We start from the raw sequence: 12,776 nt of genomic DNA, 5'->3' as shown, positions 1-12,776 counted from the left end.
TCAATAAATAGCACGTACAGTAAAATCTTGGAAACTCTGTACTTCTCAGTTAATTCATATAACTATGGAGATGTGATCTGCTGTAGGAACTGTTGCTTGCAAAAACCTGTAGCCATGATGCCAGCAAATACATATGCCTGGTGTATGTGAGTAACTTATTCTTATAAACATTTTTGTATGGATTAAAATAGACAAATTTTCAAAAGCAATCACTTAACTTGGGGAAGAGGGTAATAATACTATCTGTAGTTTTAAAAAAAGAAAAAACTGTTCAGGATCCTGCCCTCTTTCACATATTTGCAGTTCCTTTAACATCTACTTCCTCTTAGTCTGGTCCAGCTGCTCTTCCTGTCTTTGTCTTCTCTAGTGACATTTCCACTTCCTTGTTTAGCACCCTAGAGAATGAGCTGTTAGAATCCAAATGTGTTCCAGCCATTGATGAAGAAACAAGTTTGTTATAGAAATGCTTGGCAGATCAGCATCTTTTTCAGTCATTCTCTTCCCTGAATTCTCACTAATGAATGCTCTTGGGATGATTGGCTTACCTGAGTGTCACATCACATTTTCTGCAAACTTACTTTTCCTTACCCAGCTAATAACTCTTTTATAAGGCACAGCTCATATTTTTTTTACTTAATTCACATTTATTTTCTCTCCTGCTTATCTCCCCCATTGCATATAAAAATTCTTTGTAACAAATATGTGTTCATAGTGTTCATGATTTTCTACCATTTTGATCTGTACATATTTGCAAATAACACTATTTTCTAAAAGTCTCCAAAAAATCAAAATTGAGGATCACTCAAAAGCCCAGGGTTATAGAATCACAGATTAAGAGCAGGAAGGAGCCTCTGCTTTGCAGATGAGTAAACTGAGAACTAAAAAGGCTGTAACTTGCACAGAGTCGTAGAGCTAGGAAGGGCCTGATGTATATGTGACACCCGATTTTCCTGCTTTCAGATCCACTATATTAGGGTTTCTTAAACTGTTTCAACTCGTGATCTTTTTTTGCCCAAGAAATTTTTACGAGATCCTGGGTAGATAGGCATAAAAAACAGGTATGCAAATCAAACATTTATTGATAATAAAACATAATTTCACAACCCGCAGTTGTGTGAATCAGAGTTTAAGAAGCTTTGTACTATATCATTGGTGATAAATTCAAATAGAAGGCCATTAATTCATATAAAAGGAATCTTATCAGCTTCATACTAACAATTTTAAATTTTAGTATGATCTATGTTTTTATTGTATTTCATTTATTTTATTAAGTATTTATTTTCCAATTACATTTTAATCTGCTTCTATCATATAGCATTATACCACACTGGGCCTGAGATGGCTAGCACACATTACAACCAAGGAATTATATGGGAAAGGCTATGCAAAGAATGCTATAAGAGAAATGTATTATAAGAAATCAAAAAACAAACAAAAAAACCAGTCATATAGCAAGAACAAGGAATAGCTACTGGTAGCCTAGGAGCTCCCTTGGCAGCTACACATTGTAAAGAAACAAGAAAATAGTTCTCCATGCAGGAAATTAGGTTAGCCCCATGTGGTAAAATTATGGGAGGGCATTACACATTGGTTAGCCTTGGTTGGGCTGCAAACTAAATCATTGGAAGGAATAGCTACATTGATGAGATCATAGATTTATTGGAGTTTGTCAGAGTATTTTTGAGACTTAGTAGTATATTCCATAACCATAATTTACTTTTGACTGAAAAAATTTGTTATGAGAATGTGTTGCTTAAACATATGTTTTGAGTTTTTGGAAATTCCATCAGTAATATGATCTGTCCCTGTAGATAATCTGCTGCCATAATTATTGTTTACTTGATAAAATGATTTGTTCTACAAAGTTATAGATATCTATATACAATTAATAAATCAACAAGCATTTATTAAATACTTACTATATGCAAGGCATTGTGCAAGACCCTGAGGCTATACTAAGAGAGCTTTCCCCTTGAACTTGCATTAAACTCCTACATTGGGACCTTCCAGCTTAGAGCTGAGAAACCTGAAGCTGAGGCAGTGTCTGAATTCAGTTCTTCCTCATGTTGAAGCCTTTCCTGATCCTCTAATAGTCAGTGCTGGCCTTCCCAAACTAACTTGTATTCAACTATTTTGTATGTATTTGTCTCCCCCTTTAAATGTAAAGGCTTGCTGATTACTGTTTCACTTTTTGGACTTGTGCCTTCTGGAGCAGCCAGGTGGTTCAATATATGGAGTGCCAGGTATGGAGTCAAGAACTCATCCTTCTGAGTTTTAAACTTAGCTTCAAATACTTATTAGCTATGTGACTCTATGAAAAGTCATTTTAACCCATTTTGCCTCAGTTTTTCCATTTGTAAAATGAAGAAGGAAATGGAAAACCACTCCAGTATTTTTGCCAAGAAGATTCCAAATGGGATCAGGAAGAAAGAGAAATGACTAAAATAAATAAACAAGTTGCTATTTATACCCTCAGGGTCTAGCATAGTGCTGGACATATAATAGACAGCTAGTACTTGTTGATTAAGGTAACCCTAGCTGCTAGCCGAAGCCTAGAATCCATCTCTTGATCTTCATTTCTGAACTATTTATTAAACCTCAGGTCCACAATAATCTCTTTATTGTCTAAAATGGGGACTGGTGAGGAAATAGTGGAATCTGGTAAAGAGTAGGAGTAAAAAAAAAAAAAAGTAAAAAGAAGAAGAAACTGGCATTTTCTGCCTCTTATTGAATGTCCCACGAGAGTCCTGGCAAGGTCCAAGTAACCATGCAAGAGGGCAGGCCCTACACAGACCATAGAGAAAAAAAACTGAGGATACAGGGAAGAAGCAGTTGGCTTAGTACTGAGGGTGCCCCAGTACATAGAGAGTAAATAAAATGCTTATTCAATGACTATGGCCAAGTTAACAAGCACACCATTAACAGGCAGGCAATGGATGGCAGGAAGATGCCTCTCTGCTTTCGTGTCAGTTGTAAATCAGGAAAAAATGAAATCGCTGCTGCCCGTCTGACCTCAGGGGATTTCCTCCAGACAAATTCAGATTCCTGAGCAGTCTGCCATGAAAGCATGAAAAATGGTCAGGGCCAAGTTGAACCTTCAGTGGCTGCTAGTCAAACCCACAAGCTGACACCAACCCAGCTACACTTACTGAATTCCTTCCCCCTACCCCGCTTTAAAAAAATCCTCAAAGGCCACAAAGTGATAGAATAAGTCTGTTTTACCTCCTGTGGCCTGGATCCTACTCCTTTAGGCTGATAAAATACACTTTGGATAATACGTATTCCTGTGAGTACTGTGAGCCTCTCAACCTGTGACTGGAAGTTACTTCTCCCTTAAAAAGGTCTCTGACTTTAGTCACCCCTGAGTCTCATACCTCACCAGAGTATAGTTTCCTTTTTCTGAACAATAGTTTGTGATTGAGCTGGAAATGAAAAAGATTTTTTAAAAATGTTTTTCACTTCTCCCCACTCCCATTTTTGTTAGGATTGCCACCTATACCCTCTTTTACTAGTTTATATTATAGAATGAATGCAGGCTAATTGGATCAGTTCTCTGTCTCTTTCTCCCCCTTGACCTGGAAGAGAATTTATGATTTATTTCCAAATCTTTTGGCTGATTTATGATTCCAAAAGAAATTATTCTGCCAATAGAAATTGTTTTGAGCTCTAGATTCAAAGGCATCCATGGCTTCTTATCTTTAGTTGGATGTATTTGTAAAAAGTGCCTCTAGGAATCTTAGTTTACCTTAATATAATCAGCATTTCTCTGGACATCCAGATTGGATCAATTGTACAGACAGAACCAGTTGTTTCATATTGCCCTTGAGCCTATGAATTTTGCCAAACTAGGTTAAAGCAGTGATTCAGGATGATAGAGAGGTGGGGTTCACAACTTTATACCTTTTCTGGACAAAGGTGTATCTATCATTTCTGCTTCTTAAAAGTCAAGACTGAGAAACATGAACTGATAAGATATTGAGAGACCCAATGGGCTTTAATCCAAACCCTTTATTTTATAGATGAGGCACCTAAGGCTTAGAAGACAGAAGACAGAAGGCTTACACTCAAAGTCCTTTGACTCCTAATCTGAACTATCCCTCTCCTACACCATCCTGTCTCCTTTATGATAATCAACTCTCTTCTCTGGTGATTCATAGATGTTACTGAGACAGGCACTTATAAACAACTTTATTTGAAAATCAAAGTCAATCTTTCAAGAGATTTGCTCAAGATTAGATTATTTTTAAAAAGCTAATCTTGAAAACTGGAAACTGAGTAGATGCCCATCAGTTGGAAAATGGCTGTATAAATTATGGTATATGAATATTATGGAATATTATCTATAAGAAATGATAAGCAGGATGATTTCAGAGAGGCCTGGAGAGACTTACATGAACTGATGCTAAATCAGAAATGAGCAGGACCAGGAGATCATTGTACACATTAATATACGATAATTCTGATGAACATGATTCTTTCCAACAATGAGATGACTGATGCCATTTCCTATGATCTTGTGACAAAGAGAATCATCTACACTCAAAGGTAGTAGGAACTGAATGTGTATCACAGCATAACATTCTCACTCTTTGTTGTTGTTCACTTGCATTTTTTTCTTACTCATTTACTTTCTTTTTTTTTTTTGATCTGATTTTTCTTGTGAAGCAAGATAATTGTATAAATGTTTATATATATTGGATTTAACATATTTTAACATGTTTAACATATATTGGATTGATTGCCATGTAGGGGAGGAGGTGGGAGGAAAGAGGAGAAAATCTGAAACACAAGGCTATGCAAGGACCAATGTTGTCAAATTATCCATGCATATGTTTTGAAAATAAAAAGTTTTAAAAAGAAAAAAAAGCTAATCTTGAAACTGTAGGTTATGGTTGATCTTCAGTAAATAATAAATATGCTATCATTTTTTATTAGCTGAACTTGATCCACTTCCCTGAGTGGACTTCAGTTTTATTCTGCATGAAGTTTTTTTGTTTCAATTAATATGGACCCACCATAATTAAACTGGAAGAATTCCATTCTAGTTAGAATTCTTGCAAATATACTTCTGAACAAGGGAAGTTAAATTACTTTGTTGCCAAAAGTAGTAATGTTTAAATAACAATGTTCATCTGAATATTAAAAATCAGCCTTTCAGTTTCAGTGATAATTCATTCCAGATTTGAATTCTGCTCAAATATGAATACTGGAGTCAGACAAGCATTTTTGATAAATTTATGTATTTAAGAATTCACTGGATTCTTGTTGGGGATTATTTTTAAATTATGCATCTAATTTCAAATATTTAAAATCAATAGTAAACATAACTTCTGAGCTGGAATCCAACTGATCCAAATCATGCAGTATTTGCAAATTATGATCAGACTTATTAAAAAATAATCAAGACACTATTTACATTTATTTATTTGTCTGTTTTTTGGTGCTTTTATAAAAATTCCCAATAAACAGCTAAGTATTTAGAAAGCATACGGACCATTTTCATGGAAAGAAGAGAAAGCCAAAGATCTCAAGAAGACCAAGCTGAGGAAGAGTAGTACAGTACTATTCAGTACTTTCCACTACTGTGTGCTAATGAAGAATAATTAATATCTGAACACCAGATGTAAATTATCTCAATGCTTATTAAAGCAGTCATTTGGGTATTTTTAAATAAAGTAGTTATTTCCAAGATTGAAAGTTTCTTTCCTCTTCTGCCTGCAACTCACAGAGGACAAAACTGGCTCAGAGCATTTTTTTTTTTTAAGAAAGTTTAGTCTGGCTTTCATCAGCCTTCCAAGGAAAGAGATAAGATACAGCAAAAAAAACAATATATGTGTGATTTGTTAGGGAAAAAGGAATCTGTTACCTAGTTTCCTATTGCTAAAGCTATAGCCTTCATATTTCTTACACTTGATACATAGAATATATTCCCATCCTTTTCTACAAAAAAATTGCAGCTGTCTTTCTTTTCCTCTCATTTCCTGGGCACAAATTATATCTTGTGGGTCCCTTAATGACCAAAGCTAGCTGTTCTACTCGAAGCCATCAATCCTTAGCTAAGTCATTTTCCTAGGAATTTCTGAGGCTGACTGAGGTGAGAGCTACAGCAATGCTAACATTCCATCAGCAGGCTGTACAGGATTATGGCCATCACCTCTGACGCCCAAATCTGGTGGGTGGCCAGCAGGGAATTAAAGTCCTACAATATTAACTGTTTAAAGAAATTTCTTTCTTTTTTTTAAAGTATAGAATATCTGGGTCATGTTACAGAAACCACCAAAAAACCCTTTTCTCTCAATATAGCTTCTATAATGTTTAAAAAAATGTAGACCCCCCCAAAACAGCAATTTCTATCTACAGTAAAGCATGCTTAAATATGTTTACTTTTAGGATATTTTTGTTTTGAGAAAAAATTTAAGTCCTGAAATGCATTATTTAGATTGAAAATACAGAAGTTGTTACAAAAAAATTACATTACTAAAGGTGCCTAATAGGCAAGCAAGCAAGCACTAATATATTTGGAGTTTGGGTATGGGTGTAATTTCACTCTTCCCCGAATTATTTATAAAAATACAACAGTTAAATCTGAAGTGGGTAAGAGATCTCCAGTCCTCCCTTTTTAACAGATGAGGAAATTGAGGTCAAGAGAACTAGTGACTTGTTCAGAGACTCAATTGTTCTAATTAGGAGAACCAGAACTTAAACCTAGAACCTCTGTTAAGTCCATCATTCTTTGAACAATACCAATTGCCTTCCTAAGTGTTCCAATGGAAAATTAGATATAAATATTATAAGTATCAAACTAATGTGATTTTTTTTCTTTCCTTTTTTTTTTGGAGACTGGGTTTTGCTATCTCACCTAGGTTTATTCCCTGTAGCCACTCCCTGGCCTAGTCCAACTAGGGACTGGGTCAGGAGTTTTGGTATACTTCATGTATCTCTGCTCTGGATTGATTTGCCCTTCCTTAGACACTTGATTCTGCCCCACCCTTGTACCCTACTGGGTATTCAATTTGGTGCAGATTCTTAATTGGCTGAGTTCATATGTAGTTCACCAAGGAATCCATCTGTCAACCTCCCCAGTAGCAGGGATTATAGATAACCATCTAACACCACACCTGGCCAGTGAACTTTTTCAAACTTTAAGAAAATTAAAGGGACAAAAACATTTTGAATGAAAACATTTTTTAAAAATGCCACTCAATATTTTCTTTTCTAAAAAAAAAGGTGATTTATTTTACTGTTTTATATACAGTCTTAGTATGTTAGGGGTAAATCATAAGAATTTTTCTGTGTTTAGTTTAAACATTACAATACAGACATGAATTCTTGAGTTCTTCCATTTCAATGTACAAATGTTTCCAACTGGTGTCTGCTAGCAGCTTGACCAAGAGGGTGCACAGAGATTTCTGTGCAGTAAAAAAAAGCAGACAGATTACAACATGAATATAAAGGGCTTTTCTCCAAGATGTATAAAAAGTTTGAAACAAACAAAAAAAATAACAGTGTCTGCTCCACAGGACAGACAATAAGCATTTTAGAAGTCACTGACCAATATTTCAGACCAGAAGTAGCATAACCCTATTAACAGTACTTATAAAATGGCTTAACAATAGTTTATCAAAGAATTTGCACTTTAGGTTAAAAAAATCTGAAGAAAAACAGTAGCCAAGAAACTGCACGATAAAAATGCAGAAGTAACATAAAATATTTCCACCACTATTTAAATGTCAAATTTAATCAAGCAATAGTTTTCAAAAACAAAACAATCTCCCTTCTGTTAAAAATAACAGCATTGTTCTGTCTATTTTTCCACTGAATTTTACATATGAACAGACTATATATATTTGCTTTTCTTCCACACAGAGAAATGTCCATTTGGTCTGCCACTTTAGGCAAGCTGGTAGCTATTAATCTTGCCATTTCATCTAAATGAATAACAATTCGTTTTTATTTTCCAAACTGCCAGTCTTCTTGAGCAGGTGCAATGTCTCAAGTATAATATACTTCTTTTTCTTTATACAGTGCAGAGTATATGTGCTTGAGTTCTAATGATTTTTCTCTACTCCAAGTCACTGTCTTTTTCTGGATTCAGTGGTGTGCAGTAGTTGGGTTTATCTGAAGGAACATAGCCAGGCAGACACAAACATTTGTATGAACCTTCTGTGTTAATGCACTTGGCATTTTTGCAGAGTGACATCCGGTTGTTCAGTTCATCACATTCATTTACATCTGTAACAAAACATCAGAATATGCTTGTAAATACGATTTGATATCCAACTCAGTAAAAAGAGGTGAGAGAGGCAGTATGACACAATACAAAGGGGATCCGTTTTGTAGTCTGTAAGAGTTTGTTCAAATACTACTTCTGACATATTAGCTAAGGGATGATGGGCAAATCCTCACTGTATCTTAGACAACTCTCTAAATCTTTATGTTAGCAATGAATTCCTCCTCTGCATCTGTGGAAAGAATGTCATGCTGAGAATTCATTCTGCCATTGAATTTATAGGTTCGAACCAAAGACAGGCAAAAAAATAGAAAGAAAGAAAATGTTTTAAATAGAAAGAAAGAAAACTGTTTAAATGTCAAATTAATCAAGATTTTTATAGCATTTAGTCCCATCCTGGATTCTTATGTTATTTCTTCACTTTTTTATGGCTTATTTTTGTCTATACACTAGTGTGTGACTCCTTCAATTTTCAGAAGGGATCATATTTGCACTGCAATGGAAGATTTTGCTAGATACCGCAGCCATTTCACAAGTGAGGTTCTACAGTTTCCTTCCCTGAAGAGCTTTCGATAAAAAAATATTGTAAAAGGTATCCTCTAGAAAATGTGTAATTAGAAAAGGAGGTAGATGGACTGGTTAAGTATTTATTAAAAAGCCTATTATAAACTATATTTATTAAAAGCCTACTATATAAACTATATACCAAGCTCTAGGGACATAAGAAAAAGAAAGAAGGTCCTTACTCTCAAGGAGCTCACAGTTTAATTGGGGGAGACAACATACAAATAACTACATGCAAAGAAAAAAGATAAATACAAGATAAATAGAAAATGATCTCTGTAAGAAGGTACTGACAGTAAGGGCAAATTAAGAAAAGTTTCAAGTAGAAAGTTGAATATTTTAGCTGAGATTTGAAGAAAGCCAGAAAAGTTAAAAGGCAGAAATAAGAAAGGGAAGAATTCCAAACCTGGGGAACAATCAGTGATGATGCCTGGATTTAGGAAATAGAGGTATTATGTGTGAGGAATAACACATGATACTCTATATATGGACAACAAAGAAGGACAGGCAGCCATCCTGACTGCTTCAATGGGCACCATGTTAAGCTAGATGAAAGCTTCTAGAATGCTGGGTAAATTTTTTGTGGAGATTATTTAGAAGGATGTAATGAAGAATCACCAAGTTAAGGAGACACAGTGGTTGTGCTCTACATTGGAAGACAGTTATGGATATATTGAAATATTGAAGCATATTTTCATGGATTATTTTATCTGAAAAATTAATCACTTTGTGGCTAACTTGGCTAAGACTAATCCTCTTGGCTCTTATATAAAAGATGCAATTTCACCTTGGGTATTGCCTATAACTTTAGTACTTTTAAGAATCCACTAAATGTCCTACTGGCACAACATTTGAGAACTCAGGTTCAAAACCAGAATATAAGAAGAACCTGAGTGGGACTTTTTGTGGGGAATGTAAACCATAATATATTTCAAATACAATATCATAGTAATCATACTATATAACCTCTTCATTATATACAACTATTCAAATGACAAAATGCATTCATAATTCTAATTTGAGGCCCGACAAAAATATCCTTTTTCTAGGCTTTCCCAACCTCTAAAATTTAGCTGGAGTTAAGCTTTCAACTTTAAGTCACTAGGGAATCAAAGAATTTCAGTTGGAGGGTTTCAGTGCATATCTGAGAAAGAATATCCAACATAAAACACCTGACAAGTAGTCATATAGTCTCTCTTTGAAGGGAGGATCCCACAATTTCGTCATGTAGTCCATTTTACTTATGTATAATTTGAAATATAAAAATAAAATTTTCCCTTGACATAAGGCCTAAATTGGGTTCTTTGGAAATGCTACTTACTACACACAAAACAGAACAAGTCTAATTTATCTTCCATTAGGCAGTTCTTCAAATATTTCAAATACTTGAAGAACAACTGGTGGGAACTCTATAGTCTTAGACACAGCTATGCAAAGGGCACAAACGATGCAAATTCCACTCTGTGAGAAGCATTTTATGTTGTGGAAAGAGCAATATTGCTAGATGGTTCCTAGGCCTGTCCCTTTAATTCTCCTAGCTGTGCCTCTTTTAATGTTAATGTTCTAGGAATCTCTAACCTGGTTGGGATGGTGGAGGGATTTGGGGCAGAAAGGAAGCAATGAAACAATGGGTTTCATTTTAATTACAGACTTGCCCAATTCACTAATTGGTCATTACCTCCTCCAAAATAGGTTATAATCAGGCTACCACAAGAAGAGAACTAGGCTTGGGGAAAGTCATAAATGAGGTATAAAGAAGGAAAAGTTAAATCCATCAGACTTCCTTAGTACCACTCTTCCTACCATTCCCAAACCCATCCTTGGTCTGGTCCTGGGAAACGAGATAGTATATGGGAGATACCATATCTGGAATGCTCTCCCTCCCCATATCCATTTCTTAAAATCTTTGGTTTCCTTCAAAAACTGAGCTCAAACACATGTGAAGTCTATTCTCATGCCAGCTACCCTGCCTCATAAAACTACTGTCTTCATTTTACATATTATGAATGTGCTTTTATATAGACACACATACATACATGAAAGGGACTGTTCATATGTCATAACACTGAGGAAACATATGAAAAAATCCAAAAACCTCTTTTTAGTACCTTTAGAGATATTAAGAAGTAACATTTTCCTTTAAATCATTTTCCAAAATCTTTAAAAAAGCACTTTGAACAAAGGCTTTTCTTGGGATACAGATTAATGATGGTACCAAACCTTTTCACAAAGAATAAATCTTGTCTTATTTATATCATTATCTGAAGTGATATAGTATTAGTCTATATGAAGGAAGTCTCCTCTCCAATTGTCCACATGAAGTGTGTGTGGAAAGAGATCTAGCTTGGGAGTAATCTAGGAGAATGGGATAGTGAATTACTTGCTCAATTTTGGAACAATGATTTGTATTGCATTTTAAGGTAATCTTTTTCTTGTTCAAGATTCCATATAACTGTTACCTAAAATCTTCTTCTGGTGAGACATGTTAGAAGACTTTGATCCATTATGCCATGGGCATTTCTCTCTGACAGTCAAAATATATAATCTGGAGTCTGAAGCAGTTCAAAAAGGAAATCACTGGAGCTATCTCAGAGCTATTCCCAAATATGAATAGGGCATATGGGAATAACATTCTCCAAGTCTCCTGATAGTTCTATTTGGGAAAATGATTTAGATTTCTAAGACATTTCTTTTTTTGAACACCACCTGTATTCTTTGAAATGGATATCTTTTTTCACATGTAAAATTAATAAACCATTGACACATAAAGATGTAGAAATTTCTGTGACAAGAGAAAAATCATCCCCACACTTATTTATGTTAATGAATTACTTAAAGAAGTCATTATGTGTTATCAAACCTCTAGGCAAAAGTCAAATAGGAAAAAGTATAAATTATCTGCTTTGATTTCTAAACCAACTGAAATTTATTCCAGAAGAAGCAATGTCTGTTTTCTTTTAATTGAGTAAATCTGGCCTCAGAGGGAACAGTGTAAGAAGAAAAACCATTTTTAACATGCAACCATATTCTTACCAACACAAGTCATCTTGGTCATATCTAAGTGATAGCCATCAAAGCAGTCACATGTATATCCCTCCTGTACTCTAACACAGCGGCCATTTTCACATCCATTGAGAATGCCACATTCTTCTGCCTGCAACTCCTCAAAACTATTTAAGAAACCTGGAAAGAGAAAAAATCAGATTTTAAAGTAGGGAAAAAAGCCTAAGTCATTCATCTATTATAAAATTCTCCAAGTGACTTTTGAAGATACAGTGATAAATTAGTTTTTCTTTCTAATTTAAAGAAAAGCTGTTCTCAGTATAAATATGAAAAATAATACTTTAAAAGACTATGATACATGGGATTTGCCTGCAATTTTAAGCAGTCATTTGTAAAACTACAGCAAAAGAGACACAAAAAATAAGATATCAAATACTGGGCAAGAAAGATAAACGTGGAAGAGATGCTAAGTTGGATCTTACTATTTGCTATGTTAAGATATACAGTTTCCACCATCCTCATTGGAAATTACATTAGTAGTAGTGGAGGGAAAGGAGGTAGAAATGAGCATTATTTAGCAATGAAGATTAAGCCAATGGAATTCTCTCTTAGAGCTAATGTAATCAGTTGCTGTAGAGCATGATCAGAGTACTTCCAAAGAGTAACCAAGTGATTTCAAGGCAAGGTATTGTCCAACCAAGTTCTTATGCCTGAGAAAAAGGTAAGGTTATCAAGAAATTCACCAAGCCTATTTGATCTAGGGTTAAAAACATCAAGAACAACAATAGCAAGCTAAAATTTATGTAGTGCTTCAAAGTTTACAAAATACTTTACATTACTTATTATTTAATTTGATCTCTGCAACAATCCCATGAGGTAAGTGCTATTATTACCCCCATTTTGCAGATGACAAAGCTGAACTAAAAGCTTGCTCACAATCATAAATGTCTGAAACAAGATTTGAATTGAGGTCTTCCTA

General features: G+C 34.7%; 1 protein-coding gene across 2 annotated transcripts in view; it reads right to left on the bottom strand.

Annotated features, from left to right (window-relative positions):
* Positions 1–7,206: 7,206 nt before the first annotated feature.
* Positions 7,207–12,776, bottom strand: part of LTBP1 (latent transforming growth factor beta binding protein 1) — a 439,704-nt gene continuing 434,134 nt past the window's right edge. For both annotated transcript variants that reach the window (XM_051976131.1, XM_051976132.1), the window contains exons 33-34: positions 11,828–11,977; positions 7,207–8,232 (exon numbers count right to left, since the gene is read on the bottom strand). In XM_051976131.1, the coding sequence (XP_051832091.1) occupies positions 8,063–8,232; positions 11,828–11,977 (320 nt within the window). In that variant the 3' untranslated portion in view covers positions 7,207–8,062. The remainder of the gene's footprint in view (positions 8,233–11,827; positions 11,978–12,776) is intronic.

This window comes from Antechinus flavipes, chromosome 2 (assembly GCF_016432865.1).
Source record: "Antechinus flavipes isolate AdamAnt ecotype Samford, QLD, Australia chromosome 2, AdamAnt_v2, whole genome shotgun sequence".
NCBI lineage: Eukaryota > Metazoa > Chordata > Mammalia > Dasyuromorphia > Dasyuridae > Antechinus > Antechinus flavipes.
This window is presented reverse-complemented; position numbering and strand designations above follow the sequence as displayed.